The following is an 18,997-nucleotide window of genomic DNA, read 5'->3' as shown; positions in this document are numbered from 1 at the left end:
TTTCTGCAATTTCGTTTCAGAAAAGTTTCACATTTTGAAACTGATTTTCATGATTTTCAACACTGATTTTCAACACATTTTCATTCACGGCCACTAATGGGTGCTGTTGTTTGATTAAAATCCAACAAGGTTCTCTGTTGTCAGTTGACCTTGGTGTTGGCGAGTGTTGGAGCTGATCCCAGCTCACCATGGGCCGAGGATAAGGAAGGCACAGGGAAAACATGCAGACTCAGCACAAGAAGACCCACGAGCCACCCAAGACTCAAATTGAGGCTTCTCAAGGCAGAAACATGCTGTTGGTTTTCTGAGTTCATTACGTCTGTAATTGACGAAGTGCTTAAGCCCCATCCCCGAACGCAATACAAAACCAATAGCATTCAGAGGCGCAATATGTAGCAAACATAATAATACCACCGATGATCTGTCGGGGGCTTGAAAGACAACAGAAACTATAGGCTGTACAAACATGTACGGTATGTGGATACCAGTGGGGCTGGTCTATAGAGGGCGCCAGTGTGAGGAGACGGGGTTTAGTGTTGACAATTACTGATTAACACCAGAGTCACTGACTGAAATTAAACTAATCAGCGTCATTTCATGTTCGAGACTTGGGGCTCTTTTTAATTCACCCCTGGCTGGTGATTGGCTTAAAGTCAGTTCTCGTTTGTGTTTTTACGAGATGTTGAGAGGAAGTGGTGAGTCTCTGATTAATAACTATGTCACATCTCTTCTAATTTCTTTGAAAGACGAAATTTGTCTGAAAAGCTGCAGGTCAGGTTCAACTTTTATTTTTAAATTCACACAAACAGAAATGTGTTCAGTTTATAAATGGTTAGATATGCTCATATTTGCACTTCTTTTATTTTTGAGGTTTCTTTCAAAGAATTAAAAAATGCTCTGAAAGATGGGCTGATGTGTTGTTTGAAAATATACCGGATAGACCTTTTGTTTTCCCTAAACTCAGACTGTCCTTTCCAGTAAACATAGCCCCAAAACACATTCATTTTCTATAAGGGACTAATTAAACTTCTTCTTGTATTTGTTTACAAGTATGTTTATAAAGGAGCTTTAATTACTGCTCTCTATTAACTTGCTGTTGAAAAGAAGTATAATGTGTCTTCATTGGGGGCCTCTCTTTCAATTTCAAAGGACACACAAGATTCAAACCTGCTTGAATTACAAGACAAAGATGAATTTCCCTGAAACATTTATTCGAGAAACTGAAAAGTTCAATGTGAACATGGGATAATGGCAATAAAGTGCTCATTAATTATGCATCCAGATGAACAAAATATAAATTAATCTGTATATCCTTCAAGAGCTGGTTGGTTAATGTGAATTGTAAAAGAACCTGAAGTCTGTACATATGTACAATAGCTCATCCATATTTATGCAAGACTTATTTAAAAAAGGAAGATGCAAACTATTAGTAAATACTTGGATTCAGTGTCCATGATCGAGAAAAAAAAATGGGTATAATAGATGAACTCTAGGTTTTCTTCCTCCTAATATCCACTTAAAAGAATATGATTAGTCCGTTTAGCTTTGCAACCTTGGGTGCTGAAGCAAAAGGTGTAGAGTTATAGTCCAGGTTAATATCAGATTGAGCCACACTTTCCAATGTAAAACTAATGAATCTGTCAAACATGTCAAACATAAAGTCATGGGCGAAAACTGCAACCACAACCGCAAGGGGTCCCAATTGAGCCAAACCACCAAGCAAATTATAAAAATTTCAAAGAAAGCATTGATTTTCTTTTTTAAATATCTTAAGAGTAGCAGACAAAACGCAAAACACCAAGATGCTGCCACCAAAGCTCATTACCTAGTTGCTATCAAACTTGCCTCAAAGCCATGCTGTCAGGGGGATTTTGTAAAAACACACATAATACAGCTATAGGAGAATTTTTATTCATTCCTTTTTTTTATTTTCACTGAATTTTACATGAGAAAATGTCAATATAACGTGTATGGTTACCACCGCTGTCTCAACGGCAACGCTGGCTGTGGCAACGGTTAATTAATTGTTTTAATTGTCGATTGATAATTAGCTTGTTGTTTAAACTATAATACGTAATAATATGATTGAATCTCAATATTTGTTTTTGGTAAAAATAAAGGATTGAACTATATAATAGTTATAATAGTAGTTATAAAGTGTGTGGGTGCACACGTGCATATCTGAAAAAGTATTGTGCATCTTTTGTTGTAACTGTTGCTGTACTTTCAAACCTATTCTTGTTTACTATTGGTCAGGTAAAAAAAGTTACACAAGCATCTGTCCTTTTAAGATAAGATAAGATAAGATCGCCTTTATTAATCTCATCTCATTTTACTTAAATAAAGAACGCTTTTCCATACAGACTTTCTTCCAGAAGCTGATAAATGAACTAAGGTAGACTACTTTTGCAGTTATTCACTGTATAAAGATTCCAAAGCTTAATTATAAAACAATTAGTTACAATAGATTTAACAGTAAGTTCATTATACTGCACTTGTTTATGAACATGGACATTTTTAAAGCCCACTGTCATATTTAATGACGGTATAGTTGTAAGCATCTGTCTTGGTGCACATACTCTCTTCCCTCTTTGTTACTTGTGTGTGTTGTGCACTGTATTCATCTCATTATGCCAGATAATTGATGCAGAAAACATTCGATATTTACCATTAAAAGCAAAGATAGACGCTTAATATGTGCGAAATTGGTCAAGCAAACAGTGTTTACATCAACGAGTAGGCTGCAATCAAATTAATTATTATTTTCATTATTCATTTCATTATTTTCAATTATTATTCTCAACATAGAAAAGTGCGAGAACGTTTCTTGATAGCTGGTGAATTCAGTCTATGATGAAACACATTGCGGTGGTTTAACAATATCTCAAACCTGGATTAATAGAGGGTTGTTTGAAGCAGGGTAATAAACTTTTACCAATTCAAACATGTGGAAATATGATTCTGGTTAACAACAACAACAACCATGGCTAGTACTGTTAGCCTGAGGAGGGGGTTAGGGTTAGGGAATCTGACCTTGAGTACAACAAAACATTTAAATGGTTGAAAACACGAGATACGCCTGCAAATTACAGGTTGCAAGTTACCAGTATAGGGCATTGGGTCCGATACAGCATGGAATTCTCTTACTCATTAAAGAGCCCTGATACAACCCGACAAGTATTACGTGACATCCTGCATCAGCAGCTTCGTGTACCATTGACACAGAGGCTGTTTAGAGTTGGTTTGCAGCAACGCATAGCCTTCACGTATCACCTGCAGTATAAATTAGGCTTAATGACATTTAACAAGTACCCATATTGACACTCTGTATCTGTAAGTAGCTAAAGATTAGCACTCGTACTTGTACTCGTCATTTAAAAAAGGTGATACACTAATACATGTGAAGAAAAAGAAGTGTACATAATCAACTAAATGCAACAAATGTCATCAATCTGGAGAACTGGGACCAAAAACGGTGTCTGAGAACTGCCCGTGACTGGCGTGATAGAAAAGATGAGTAAATCTATTTCAGTATGTGGCTGTGATGGTGAATCTTTTTTTTTTTTTTTTTTTTTTTTAGCATTCTATATCCCATTGTGCAGAAGAAAAAAGTTAATCTTTTCGTCATGAACTCCTGCTGCTATGATCTGAAAACAAGACTGGAAATGTAACTGTTCTGCTTCTGTACCTCCTTCTTCCAGGCCAAAACGTAACAAAAAAAAAAGGTTATCTCACCCTTATTAATCGGCTTGTCATATTGTATGAATTGCCAAAAACTGAGAGAACCATTTCCAAATAGCAAATGAATCAGATTGGAAAATGTGAGTCATATAAAATCAATAAACTTCAGCTAGAGTCAGCAAACCGACAATATGTGATTCGGAGAAGGAAAGAGGGCTCGCGAAAGGGACTGCAGTGTGATGTACAGTGAGATGAGGGCTGTTTATTGGCTGTGACTCCTATGAGGAAAAGGCTCACCCCCCCCTCCGCTGAGGACTGTCATATGGAATTTGTATCCTTTTGTGTACAGCAGCGAATCAGTCACATTCATCCCTATTCCTCTGTTCTTTCCCCATGCATCCCAATGAGCTTCACACAATAATAAATGGCAGTAAGCTGATGAGAAAAGAACGAGCATAATGCCCATCTGAGCGGGTGATTTTCTCTGCCTGTCACTACTTTCCCTACTGTATATTGTCATGAACCACAGCAAGCTACTCTTAGAGAAGAGAACTACTAATGAGTTGCACAGTTACTATTAAAGTATGTTGAACTTTTTTAGTATTGGGGCCCTCTAATGTCTCATGGGAGCCTGACCTCCTACCGAGTGACCACACGTCCTGTTTGTATGAAGCAAAACAGATGCATTTAACATGCTAGTCTGAATGGTTCATTGGAAAATTGCCTTGTTGAACTTATCGGATAATATAATGAGATGGAATCGTTTGTGCACCATACTAAACACTTGTCACAGTTGATGCGGCTTCTCTGGTTGTTCTGATACATAACAGTAAAAAAAAAAAAAAAAAAAAAAAAAAAGTAATCACTTCAGCTCCTTTTTGATATGCTCCCCGTCCTTGTGCTGGATTTCACCGTGTGACAGAGCTCTCTTTTAAGCCTGTGTGCACACTGTATGCCTCACGTCTGGCACCGTAATTGGTCACAGCCACGTTGTAGGTGTGACGATGACTCCCGTCCGGCATGCCCAGGCTTAGCTTTACACATTGCCATGCTACCACATGTGGTAACCAGGGAGCTTGCTAGCAATTCAACCGTTGCTCCAGAAGTACGCGAGGTGTTCCAAATTGCAGAAACATGTTCAATATTACATATTTCAATACAACCACTAACATTGGCTTTTTGTGAGACTTTAATGTCTCATACAGGAATTGAATGTGATATGTTTGTGGTGATTCTTTGCTGCTTGGTACGAGATGTCTTTTGCACTTGTGTGAAAAATGTCAATTTTTTTGTTCAAGCTTTTGAAATTAATTGCTTTCCTGAAAAGCACCCGACTAACTGCTCTCTCCCAGAGGTACAGGCAGGACTCGAATAATGATTTAATAGGAGAACAAATGTGTACGATGCCTTTCAAAACATCTGAAGCTGTAATGGATTATTGATGTCTCTCATTGGAAGCTGTTGCTTGTCATGTTAGTTTTCTTTTGAAGTAAGGAATATCCCAATCTATGTATTCCTGTGAATTGCATTTTCTGTTAAGGTGGTGGGAAGTTCAGCAAATAAAAAAGTATCACCTTTCCACCATAGACCAGTGTCATCATCTTATATGTGTCTGCACAGCACTTGGGTAGCACCCATCCTCCAAAAATCACTTGTATATAGTCTGTGAAAGAACATATAAAGCTGTCAACCCTTCTTCGAAGAAAAATCTAACCCTTTCATGACTGTGTGTGGTTTCGTCTATTTTGAGGGATTGCTTAAACTTCACATTTCTGGCATTTCTGTTAACTGAGGTGAATCTTGTCTGTGATAAGACCATCATGCTTTTAGAAGTGCTGGGGCTCACCGTAATAGCTTGTATATGAAAACAGATTATTTATTTATTCCTCCGCTCAGCTTTTTTTAACAAATATTTCGGGAGTTATCAATATAACAATTATTAATTAATAGCATGAGTATAGGAAAATATGACATTATCTTAATAGAAATGATACATTTTGTATATATTCTGATATATGTTAAATAAACGCCAATTAATATGTAATAGAGAACATTTTTGTGAGGTTATCACACCGTGAATCTTATTTTAATGACCTTTCCTCTATAAAATGTAATTGAGTTTCAATTCAAATCATCCCTTGCATTAAATTTATATAATTATTACAGTATATCCACAATATCTATTCTGTATAAGGTGCCATGGAAATGTATGGAAGAAAAAAAGTGACTATTTTCAATGCCTCCAGAGATGTGCAAAATGTGATGAACTTCTTTATGCGATGTGACTTGAGGTGACTCCAGCAGAGGCTATTTAATCCATCCGTCCATCCATCTTCTCTATCAGATTTATCCAAGACTGGGTTCACAGGGAGCTGAAATAGATTTCAGTTCAAAAGCAGAGCAGTGGACAGGCAGACAGCCTAACACAGAGCAAACACACAATCACTCTCACACACCTGAGAAATTTAGAGCCAAAAATGATCCTAGCATGCGTTTCATTACTGTGGGAGTAAGTTAGACAAAACTCCAAATTGGAACTTAAAACTCTTTATTCAGGTATGGGTACGTTTGGGGAATTAATGCTTTTCTACCTTTTTAAGGTGAAAGGAAAGCTTTCATTGCCTTTTGGGAGCCCATTTACATGACAGCAATGCCTGAAGCCACTAAAAACTTTTTTTTAAATTACCAATTTTGTCTCGTTGGAAGCAGGAGAATGTAACTTTTAGGAAATGCTGCTGCTGCACATGTTTACCACGGTCATAGTAAATAGTTCTGTAAATGTGAGAGTAGATGGACAATAACAATGCTTACCTCCAGATTGTCATGACTCCTAGTCTATATTTAGCTGGGACTTGCTAGTTTTTTAGTTGAGTCACCCATCATTACAATCCAATTTGGCCGTCTGTCTATACGAATTTCTGTGTACTTGCCTTTGTCGATTTTTTATAGCATATTGTTGTCTACTGATGGTAGTGTGATTTCATTACAAAACAGCCCCAACTCGTGAGCTGGCATGCTCACTATCGTTTTCAGTGTTTCTGCCATTTCTATGTAAATGTAAATGGTTTTCAAAACTTGCGTCCGTCTGAATAGGTACAGCTGCATTTACCTTGACTTGGGACACCTTGTCTTCTTTCTTCCTTCCTTTCTTACAGAGTGGGACGCTGTTGTGAAACCTCTTCAGACTGTTTTGATGGCAACAAATACTTAACCCTGTCTTCCTGTTTGTGTTTATACCCTTGAGGGCACAACATTTTTCAGCTATTGAACCACTGTAGCGCCTACGGCTTTTGATTATGCTTATGTTCCACGTAGGTTGCTTCCAATGATACAAATGCTGTAATATATAACAATGTTATAGTACTGAAAGTACATATAGTGTTTGTGTCTTTTTGCTGCAATTCACTTGCTCTCTCTCTCTCTCTCTCTCTCTCTCTCTCTCTCTCTCTCTCTCTCTCTCTCTCTCTCTCTCTCTCTCTCTCTCTCTCTCTCTCTCTCTCTCTCTCTCTCTCTCTCTCTCTCTCTCTCTCTCTCTCTCTCTCTCTCTCTCTCTCTCTCTCTCTCTCTCTCTCTCTCTCTCTCTCTCTCTCTCTCTCTCTCTCTCTCTCTCTCCCTCGCTCCCTCTCCCTCTCCCTCATCAAATAGCTAAAGGTTAGTACTTGTGCGAGCAAGGGATTGGCACATCCTTCGTAAAGAATACACCGAGCATCTCTGACTTTCTGAAATCAAAGTCATTCAAGAAAATGACAATTTGGAAAGTCAAAGTCACACTTGGCCACTTTTCACTCTGTTCAAATATATCACATTTCAGTAGTTTTGACAAACAATGGCATTGTTTAAAAGAAAATGACACTGTGGAAGAATTTTAAAAGGATGTAAGTAAAACTGTGTTAATGGACTCGTATGAGATAAAGCCAGCATGGATGCTATAATGGCCACAAACTTGCAAAACAAGGCCAAATCTTTGACAGAGCTGCCTGTGTTGGAGTTGCATTGCAGATGCCAGTTTCTGAGAAGAAGGAAGGCTCTTGGAAGGAAGAAAGAAATGCAAACCCTCCCAGGCCTGCCGGTCTCCTCCACTAATCCTTCAGTTCACTCGGTCTTGCATATCTGAAAACGGCAAAGAATACCAATGCTAATTCAGTAGAGTACTCTTTTAATCATGGATGCAGAAGATGAGAAAACATATTGATTTTTATAAAGCTCATATGCACTTAGTGAGGCACTTACCCTTACAGTATAGTGGTGCATATAACAATGCACAACTCATTCGTTATTGTGTTTGTTGAGCACTGTCATTATGAAGCTTATTATGGGTTATAGAGTTGGTAAATCAACTCTGCAGTTATTTCTGAGGTGTGTTTGAGCAAGTTTCAGATTGGATTGGATTCTCGTGTACATATGTCCTTCTGTTGAGTCCAATTATTACACATGACACTGAGCTTCAAGCAGGCTACTTGCACCTCATTCTAAAGTTGGAAACTAATGTGAAGTAGTTAAAGATACGCAGCTTTCAGGAAAGATCTACCTGTATAACCCACACTGCTTTGAATATCATACTGTAATTGGTATTACTGGAGGCTGTGTTCTTGAGATGTCTCTTACACAGATACTAGAAAGACAAAGCAAATTACGGTAGAGTTAAAAAAAAAAAATGAGCAGAGCGATGTCTTACATAAAAGTGACATAGAGGATTTGTTCCAGGAGACTTCACCCAATCCAATCAAGTGGGCTTTTCTGGATGAGTTCTCAAGCGATTCTTGCATCTCTCCATAGAAAGCACTCCAGTTAACCTGTCCTTCAGTAATGAGGAAATGAGCTTTTTTTTTTGTCACAACTGTAATATTCTGCCACATTCTGCAACCGATGAGGCCCCCACAGACACACAGTTCACATGGTGCGTCACACACGTTCACTTCAGTACAGAAAGGGAACGAAATAATTGTGTCAGATGTTTCTGTGCAGTTATTTGACTTTCTGAAGCTTTCATTCTGTGCTGTGATCGTCACCAAACTGTGTACACTGTGTTTGATAAAATATAATCACTGCGCTTGTTATCTGCACTAATCAGGCGTTGTTCTCATTAAGACCAACAGCTTCATATTTTCACCAATATTGTGTTTTTAAATAGCATGCATAGGAGATATTGTTTTTTTTCTTTTCAATTACGAGTCAAAGCAATCAAAAGGAATAGATTTGTTTCCCATATTTCACAAGAAATTGTACATAATTCTAACCAAAATCATTACGTGACTCCAACTGCCAATCACAACAATTAACTCCAAACCAGTGGTCAGTCATGATGCTTGCATTTTCACATCAGTAATTCTGCCAGTTTTTAAAAGTTTGGTGCAAAAGTACAATCTTTCAACAAAGGAAATTAAAAAGTATCCCTGGAACAAGAACTGTGACTCATGCTCTGCTGTATATATTCCGTTTTGTGCAGTTTTCATACATTGTACAGTTGTACTTTTCTGACAAGCATCAATCATGAGTGAATACTGTCACCATTGTCAATGTACAACTGTACAACAGTGAAACTGATTCTTTAGTCACCATTCAACCAGAAGCTATAAAATTGTTTCAACTGTGCACTTGAATGATGCGAACTTCAAGTAGTTACATCTTCACCGTTGGTTGCTCCTTTCAGGAGTCACGAATCACGGCCTCGAGATCGAAATGCAACTTTGTGTTCAAAGGTTCAACTCCCTCTGCTGGCAGGCTTTGCTCAAGGAGCACCGTGGTAATCTTTGACCCTCAGTAGTACAGCACTGCAATAGCTTACAGCTCCAAGCATGTATAGTTGAAGTTCATTATAAAAAAGTGAGTTAAAATCAAAGAAAATGTTTTTTTTTCTTTGACATCCCAAGGGGATCCTTAAAATATCCAACTATGCTTAATCTAGTGCTACAACCATGAATCTTCTGTTAAGACCTCAATTCAATTCAATTTCACTTCTCTAGAGCAATTCTAAATGAGCAAGCACAGGAGACGGCAGAGACGGAAACTCCCTATTAACAGGAAGAGCCGGGCTCAGAGGAGACTTTCAGCAGAAGAATAATGTTTGTTATGTAATATTCTCTGAATGTGTGGTTTTATTAAAAACATAAAGCAAACATAAAGCAAACCCACTGGTGGCCCAGCATGCTAACTTCCCCATCACCCTTCTCTTAAAAAAATGTCTTGTAAAAATTATGCGTTTTCAGTTGAAACATTTTCAGTTGAAACGTTGTGTTAACAGGGCTTCGGTACAAGGTTGCTTGCTTGTTGACCTATTTGGATTACCTGGGCCTGATGCTTTTGTGAGAAAGTAAAAGTCCATTTTCTTTTTATTCATAAATCCTTTCAGAGCCTTCACTATGTTCATTTTTCAGTGTTTTTTGGCCCCACCAACACGTGCGCTGTTCACACCCGTCTATCCTTTTTTCACACCTGACTCCCAAACAATCACTTCTTTCATTTCAGGAATATCTGACTGATTGCAGTTTAAGTTCATTCTTTTCCTATTCTCTAATCCATGTTTATTTATATATATATATATATATATATATATATATATATCTGGACAGCGTTGCTAAATTAGCCTGAAGCTAAAATGCAATGTGTTTTAATGTGTCACTGATAAGGATGCAGCGGCAACAGAGTTGCCATCTGTTTGTGTACGTGGGTGAATGCACCATCGCGAGTACACAACTCCCTTCCTTCACCTCAGACACCAGAGATCCGGGTGAATTCCCAAAAGCCACCCCGATCTCTGTGTGAAGGAACCCGGAATCAGAACCGAACTTTCTTGTCAGAACTCTCCTTTTCTTTTCTCCCTCTTTTACTAACCCAGACTTCGCGTACACACTGCACGGATCTCTCTGGCCACTCCGGGGCTCTGGACGAAAGCAAGACGGATGTCAAAAAACACCAAAAGAGCGACGAGGAGACGCAATGCTTTCTGGCCGTTTGCTCTGCTCAGTTCAGGTTCAGGCCAGACGAGCTGGAGCGACCTGGATGAAACTGATGAATACAGTCTGTCTCCTCGCTCTTGTATGAGCGGTACACTAGTGAAATCAATGTATTTTAAATTATAATCTGGATTTAACAGTGAGCCAATGAAGAGAGGTTAGTATTGGAGTGACGTTTGCTCTTCTGCTGGTTCTTGTCAATGTGTTGCATTGTCAAATTTGATCTATTATAGTTTGTGAAAGCAGAGCTTTATTTTGATTTTGTACAGTCAAGCATACCTTGGAAATCCTAGTTTGGACTTCCAATTCAAATGCCCAGTCTGTTTCAATTGAGTCCTTTTGATGTGAGGAAGAACAAAGGCTCTACTCGGAGCATGCTGTTAATGTCTGCTCGTCTCTCCACTTCTACCAGTAGGCTCAATCCCACTGTGAGAAAAGGGTATCTCAGCTGCCTGTATCAGCTGATCTCTTTATTTTGATCAATACCAAAACTTCACAGGTGAGGCTAAACATCGTCTGACTGGCAAGGTGGAAGTTTTATTTTCTGTCTCCGCTCATTCCTTGGGTGCAACCAAGACTTACACCAGTGCATTGAAATGCCATGTGTGAATGCTAAATGCGGACTCCCTAAATAATAAAGAAAGAAATCCCGTGCTCGAATTAACTCTTATTCCAAAAGTGTCAATTACAAAGTCAGTTATTTTGTCAGTGAGTCATTATTATGTCAGTCAGTTATTTTGTCAGTGAGTCATTATTATGTCTGTTTTCGAATTCCACCTCTCTAATAATGGTCTGTGAATTATTGGCCTGTTAATCAGATTTGAAAGCTTACAGAGGCCTTTTATGTCTGCCCTGTGCCTGTTGATTGGCAACTGTGATTGACAGGCCATTTCCTGCTGTTTTTCCCCCATCACTGAACTCACCTTGACTCAGAATTTGGAGCTTTTGTTTAAAGTAGACGTCGTTTTTTCAGTGAGGAGGTCTACAGTGTGTCAGCTTAAGGGCTATAACAAAGCCATGATGGGGGCAGCCACTGATATTTGCATGCTATTTGCGTGTCTTTAGCATGCTAATTGATGTTTGTTATTTTACAAAGAGGTGTGTTTGGGACCAAAAAGTCAATTTCTTGTTTTGTTTTTCTTTTTTTTAATGTACAAACTCATGAAGGAGCCAACTTGGGAAGCACCGATACCACTTTTTTCCAAAATGAGTCGTGCATGACTTTTTGTACTCGTAAGACTAAATATAATTTCTAAGTAATGTCTTGCGGATACAGAGACAGCATACAGAGAAGAAGCATTGTAACAGGTACCTTAACCTATCTAACTGCACAGACTGCAGTTAGTAGAGAAATAACGGAAAGGGCATGCTTAGTTCAAGCCAAGAGATTTATTTGTCACAAGTGCAATGATACTTGGTATACCATGCAGTGAATTATGTTTAGCAGCTGTTCCAGACCAAAACACACAAGAAATAAATACGTACTATAATTTGCAGTTGAGCGCACATGATACTTGGTATACCATGCAGTGAATTATGTTTAGCAGCTGTTCCAGACCAAAACACACAAGAAATAAATACGTACTATAATTTGCAGTTGAGCGCACCTGAATATAAGCTGCACCCACCAAATTTAATAAGAAAAAAAAGAGGTCAGAGTTATGTGATGCAAGTGAACGCATCATCCATGTATTAGTGACATGAAGCTCACTAACCAGTATAAATCAATAAATTGGCTGTGTCAAGCTGCAGGGCTCAAAGCATGCCCAAAAAATAACGCCTTATAGTATAGAAATCCTGGTGTGCGTGCGTGCGTGCGTGCGTGCTTAAGATAAGCAAAATTAAATTAAACAAATACATATACACAAGGCAAAAATAGACAATATTCTTTTCTTGAATGTGAGGTTTTGTTAAAAGAAATTTAAATGAAAAAGATTTTTTGTACTATTTTGATAATAACAATTTTCAAACATCAAAACCATTTAAGAACATTTCGATTTAAAAAACAGACTCTCCTCGATGAACCATTTCAGACAGCTTACAAACCACTGCTGGTACATTTACCAGAGTTTGAGAGTTAATAATATATACTTATAGAACAGTTAACTGCTTCAGCAGCCTTAAAGCACTTTACAGCAGCAGTCACATGCCAGTCACAGAGGCTATTATGCAATGTGTTCACCCACCATTGGATCAGTGGTAGTGCTGTGCACAGGGACACTTTCAGCTCATAGACAGGTGGAGTTTCAGATTAAACCACTAACCTTGCAGTAATGGGACTACCTGCACTGCAACATGAGCCTCAGATGGTAAAACATAGATAATGACACAGCTGTACAATGCTGCTATAATTTTAAGCTAAAATTGAATTACGATTTCTTTCTAAAGATAACCAATTCCCAGCATTTTGGCAGATTAATGGACAAATTAAATCAAATTGTATCCCCCCATGTGCAAACTTTGTTCCAATCAAAAGCCATACAGTTGATATTGACTAGTTTTCATTTGTTTCCAACAAAAACATACATTAGCAGGTAGAATCCAGTACAGATATAAGAAGTTTGAGTTTTTTGGCATTCATTTATCACATGTATTATGTGCATGTATTATGTAGCCAGTGGAATATGTATATACATTCTGTATTCTACTGGCATCATAGCATCATGGTTGAATATTTGTTGCTTGATTATGACTTAATACACAACACACATTTTAATATTTTCAGATACGAGACCTTCAAATTTAATCAATAAACTTTGGTGACACAGCATGATATAAAATCACTCTTCCAAACAACACTCAATAAATATGGATCGACAGATGATAAGTCATAATCAGAAGGTCGTCAGTCTGATTTGGGGTGGGTTGAGGAGCTCTATGGCTCCAGGCACTCTCATTTCCTCCCACACTCCAAAGCCGTGCATTTCAGGCTAATCGGTGTCTCCAAATTGCTCCAAGGTGTAAACGTGAATGTACGCTTGCTCTGTGATGGATGTCCTTTGCCCAAAGTAAGCTGGGATCAGCTGCAGCACTCTGTGACCCCAAGTTAGATAGAGCTGTTCAGAAGACAAATGGATGTCTATGTGGGTGAAACTACCATCACCGGGACCAAGAAGCCTGATCAATTTATTGATATGAGAATTGGAGGTGAAGAATTTTCCTAATACTCCAATGTAGCTCAGAAGCAACACTGAAAATATGTGTAAATATCAGCAATTTAACAACACTGAAACCCAACCCATCAGGTGAATACAGGTTACAAAGAACTGCCACAGAGATACAGGTATTATATTGATTTTTTACAATTTGATTTCAAAAGCCGTTACCGGTCTCCTGATGAGCAGCATTTATTATTCTGATGGCATTCATGTGTGCAGCCCAAGAGACAAAGGCACACTGAGACCAATGCATGGAGTGTATCAAAGGTTGGAGGCAGCAGAAAGACTCCTTTTTGCTTTTGCCGACCAATTTTTTGGTGAAAATATCCAAACCCAAAGAGATGAGAGCCCGAAGAGCTCAAATTGAGAAAAATGTGAGACTTTCTGAAATATTCATTCAAATCTTTGGAGGTATAAACTCTTCCTGGGCATGAAGCCTTTGTCATGCGGGCCGATCTGTGTCCAGCTCTTTTCCTTGGGGTTTTCTGGAGGCTACATGCTCTCTGGCAGCCAAACCACATCCCCACTGGCTTTTTTCAACCAGTGGATAACTGATTACTACCTCAGACAAAAAAAACTGTGATTTTTTGTACCAATAATCAGCATGGATTGGTAAACAGCTAAAATGTGGATACGTTATAACGGTTAGTTTAATAGTATTGGTTTTTCATACATTCAAAGGAGATGCTACTTTTATAAAGGACGAGTACAAGTATGATTACTAACAATTAGCGATATGCTAATGTCAGATACTGATACAAGTTCTTATTAAATGCCATGAAGCCTAATTCATACTCAGTACCCAAACAAAATGTGAAGGCGATGATACACTGCCGTGAACCACCTCCACACAGCCTCTGCATCGACACTACGTGCATCTCCAACAGCCTTACAGTATGCAAAGGGCAGTGCGCCTATGTATGTGTGTGTATGTAAACAGTATATGGTAAATATGTATACATGTGAATAATGTACATGTATGTGTGTGTACACAAAATGTATTACATTTCACATGCCTGAAATTAATGAATAAAAACAATTAAAAAAACTGCAAATGTGTTTCTTCCTTATTGTTATACCCCAGCCTTGGAGCTACTGGAGCACAACATAAAATGGCCACTACTCCATTTGTCTAAACAGCCACAAAGTGCAATAATTAAGTTATTTACAAGGTTTGTACAAGTTTGTACAAACCTTGAAACCAAAGAAACCAAAAATCACCCGTCTGTCAGGAGTAAAACTTACTTAACAAACAAAAGGAAAACAAACACAGTCTTTCCTTCCTATCTAAAATAAACAAGAGAAAACTATTCAACCCAGAAGTTAAAGCTCACTCCAACTAAGACACACACTGCATTCTGGCTGTTTGGCAGAATGAAAGGTGGCTGATTCAAGCTCTGCCACCTGGCCAAGTCACCCTCCCTCCTTAAGAACCAGAGCTGCAACCTGAGTTTGGCCAATCAGGTCGTCAGGACGGCACAGCCCTATTTACATAATTGATTGACTTGGAGAATGACACAGGACAAAGAAAACGCACACACAAATACAACCACAGTCGAACACATATCATATTTGGTGTTTGGTTCATTCAGTATCAACTGGTCCTACAATTTGTCATGACCCGTCCCTCTGAAGTAGTGCTGAGCGAGTTGATCCAAATATCAATAATAAAGATACCTACATTAGTATCGATATTGAATGATACTCGTACAATAAGAACCACCAGTTAATCCAACTGACAAAAAACTACAAGGAAGTATAAAAGCTGGTCCAGATGTTTTCTTCTTCGCTTTTCGAAGACGTGTTGATTAAAACACAATACAATAGAATAGAAATATTGTAACGCAAGCACAATGTGGCTAGTTTGTGAAGTTTAATGCATGACTTGTTTTTTTCACTCATGATACATTGTTATTATTTACATCAAATACAACTTGATAAAACAAAAAATCAAAAATAAAACAAACATAAACAAGTTAAAATGTTTCACATTGTATCATTTCACATTGTTTAAACAGGACGAAAGAAAGAAAGAAAGAAAGCAAACAATAACGGCTCATGTGCCAGGTATTTGTTCCGGCATTGTCCTTGCACAAATGCACAATAAATGTCAAGAACAAATGTGCTGTAGCCATATATAACATATGCGTATGGTAAAAAAAAAAAAAAAAAAGTAACAAAAACACCAAACAAAAAGTTCAAAGGATGAAAACAAACATGGTAACAAAAAAAAAATCCAGGATACCAGTGATAATTACATTTTATATAACAATAATAATAATAATAATAATAATAATAATAATAATAATAATAATAACAACAATAATGATAATAATAATGAAAAGGAGGATTCTCATTGACAGTAAATGTGTCACAAAAAGATGTGTTTCAGTGTTTATTTTTTCACACAGCAGGTACAGCAATAACAAACTCCTTCAGTGGTTGGAATCACAGACCACTGCTTAAACTAAATGCTAGCACACATATCGAGCCATTTGCAAGACAACAAGGTGAGCAGGGGAGCAAGTCTCACAGGTTTTACTCTCATTAACCACCGACCATTAAGAGTAAACACTAAATCACCTTCAACATGTTAAGGATTTCTTTTTCTTTTAAATATTTCACATCGATCACAAACACAAGTATTTTCTTTTTTTTTTTCCAAACATACATCTGACATGGCAAAAAATGTGAACTTTCAAGTTTATGCTAATTCGCTGTGTCTGGAGGGCTTGTGTGGAGGAGGCTGTATGCCGGAATTGACTCGTCAAGCACGTTAGCTTATGTATGGTCTGAAAGAAACAGTCACAGTGTAAAAGGAAGTGCTATCATATATAACTAAGCATTCTCTAAAAAAATACTGGAGCAAGCTCTTGCTCTTCAGCTCGGATTCTAAGACTGATTTTAAACTCTTTAGACTATATAAGTACAAATTATCCTCAAAAATATTTAAATATGTTAAATGTGTGGGCTGTCCTTGAAAAAGGTTGACTTGAAGGAGAGCAACCTAATAACTATTTAATCTATTTTCTTTTTTTTTTTTTTGTATTTTCGTTTTCTCAGAGCTGAGCATGTGATTGTCTTCACCTATTACACCTGCTTTAAGAACATGATGGCTATGCACATACACAAAGGACCCACAATGTATTGAACACCAACCATCTGCTGCTATGAACCCAGACTTTTCACATGAAGATATGGAAAATACAGCATATGGTGAAGCGATCATGTAAACTGTGAAAGCGACGCGCGTTGCCAATCAGCCATGTTCATTTCCCCGTCTAACAATTTCATGTAAACGCTGGCAGGAACGCACACGCACAAAAGTCGGATGAAGAATCAGTCCTCTTTGGCAACTACTGGTAGATAATTATTAAAAAAAACAAAACAATTATGCTAATAATAATGTTTAACTGTGCGAATGAATAATAATACATGGAGAATGAGAAGAGAGTAGATACTGTCGGATCTCAAGCCCTTTGTTTTTCTTCTTAGCTAATGAGCGTAACATTCTCGTCTAATTGTCCGAAATAGTCAGTCGAACTTCATCACGGCAGCACTATTATGAAAGGTAATGAAGGATTCAGCTGAAAGCCTGCTGCCAATTCACATCTCCGCATAACAACCCTGTCATTTACTGTCATTAAAGGGGTAGTCCATGTCATTACAGAATGATAAATAGTTGCACAAATCAAATAGCATTTCTTTAGTTTTGTTCTTTTTTTTTTGTTCACCAGAAAAACACCTGATCACACATAGTCGAGTATATGACTTTCAAAGAAGCAAGCATATGACTGACAGACCAACAGAAAGTAAATAAAAAGAAGCACGTTGCTATAAAAGGTCACTACTACTGTGGGAAGTGGATTTTCTTCTTTTTTTTTTTTTTGGTCTAAAAAAAAAAAATGAAAATGAGAATGTCTTGAGTGGTACATTGGCATTTTACGTACAGGAGCAAACCAGTGAAAGGTGAGGAAACAGGATGAGTGGGCACATGTGAGGGATGGGGGTGGTGGGAGGTGTGGGGGGTGGGGTAGAAAAAGGAAAGGTTGTAGTGACTATGCTAACATCACATTTGTGACGGGGGTCCTAAAGCTTCACAACACACAGTGACTTACGGAGGGGAGGTTAGTGTTTTCAGCCCATGGTATAGAGGAAAAGTGGGGACGGATGCACATCTGTCCAGCATTTGCGGCACGATCGTGTTGCCTTCTTGCCCAGATGAGGGTTGCGTGGCACATCACACAGATTGCTCCTTGGGGAAGGTGAAGGGAGCTCGGGGCCCGTGGGCGGAGAAGCTGGTGTTGGAGTACATGGGCTCGCTGGGCGGGTGCTGGCCATAAGGGTGCTGAGGCAGGAAGGTGACGGGCGGGTAGGCCGGGGCGGGCTGAGACTCGGGGAAGGGATCCACGTTGCAGACGCGCTGGTAACTCATGTACTCCGCTGGGTTCAACAGCTCTTCTGGACACCCCCCAGAGTCCTGCAAGGAGAGACCGCAGATAAAAATGGAACCTATTTGAAAACGATGTACAAACTCAGATTCTGTCTTGATTTTTTTTTTTTTTTTACAAGGAGAAAACCTGTAGTAGTTACTAGTAGCAACTAATTTTATGCAACACTAAAGGAACATTGTATGATACCATCATTACAGCGCCAGATGTGCCATTAAATATGCCATATGTTGAGAATTAGAAACCAGCCTCATGCACCGAGGGCCCTATTTTAATAAATCAGAAAGTGCACATGGTGATCCAGACTGGGATAGCCTTGATATCAGACATTTATTCACTTTAAGATGGGTTAAGAAATGAGAGCTTGTAAGGTTTCTCTGAATTTAAATCTGGATGTTATCTCATTTTGTAGCAAAATACATTTAACTTAGGTTTTTAACACTGAACTGATTTACGTTTAAGTATTTAGCGATCAGTCCAATTTGTTCATACTGCCATGCACACGGTGATGCTAGCGATGCTTTATTTGCGTATGGTGCGGACCTTCAGTTGTGTTTACAGTCGGGAAAATAAGTAATTGATACTTTTTTCCTATTTACAAAGAAGGACGAGGTCTGTACGTTTTGTTTGTTTTTTTCATGAAATTCGTATTTGATACAATAGAAAAACAGCTTAAAATTCGGCACAGAAACCTTTGTTCAAAATTACAGGTTTCCTGTCGCTCTTGACCAGGTTTGAACACAGTGCAGCAGGA

At 38.3% G+C, this 18,997-nt stretch overlaps 1 protein-coding gene across 1 annotated transcript in view; it reads right to left on the bottom strand.

Moving 5' to 3' along the window:
* Positions 1 to 18,032: 18,032 nt before the first annotated feature.
* The window catches only part of nectin1b (nectin cell adhesion molecule 1b), a gene marked incomplete at its 3' end in the record, with an annotated part of 185,891 nt that continues 184,926 nt past the window's right edge, over positions 18,033 to 18,997 (bottom strand). Inside the window, 1 exon segment of the mRNA XM_080504369.1 lies at positions 18,033 to 18,272. Coding sequence (XP_080360495.1) covers positions 18,033 to 18,272 — 240 coding nt within the window.

Source organism: Blennius ocellaris, assembly GCF_963422515.1.
Source record: "Blennius ocellaris genome assembly, chromosome: 2".
NCBI lineage: Eukaryota > Metazoa > Chordata > Actinopteri > Blenniiformes > Blenniidae > Blennius > Blennius ocellaris.
Note: the sequence above shows the minus strand (reverse complement) of the source record. Positions and strands in the feature narration are given on the sequence as shown.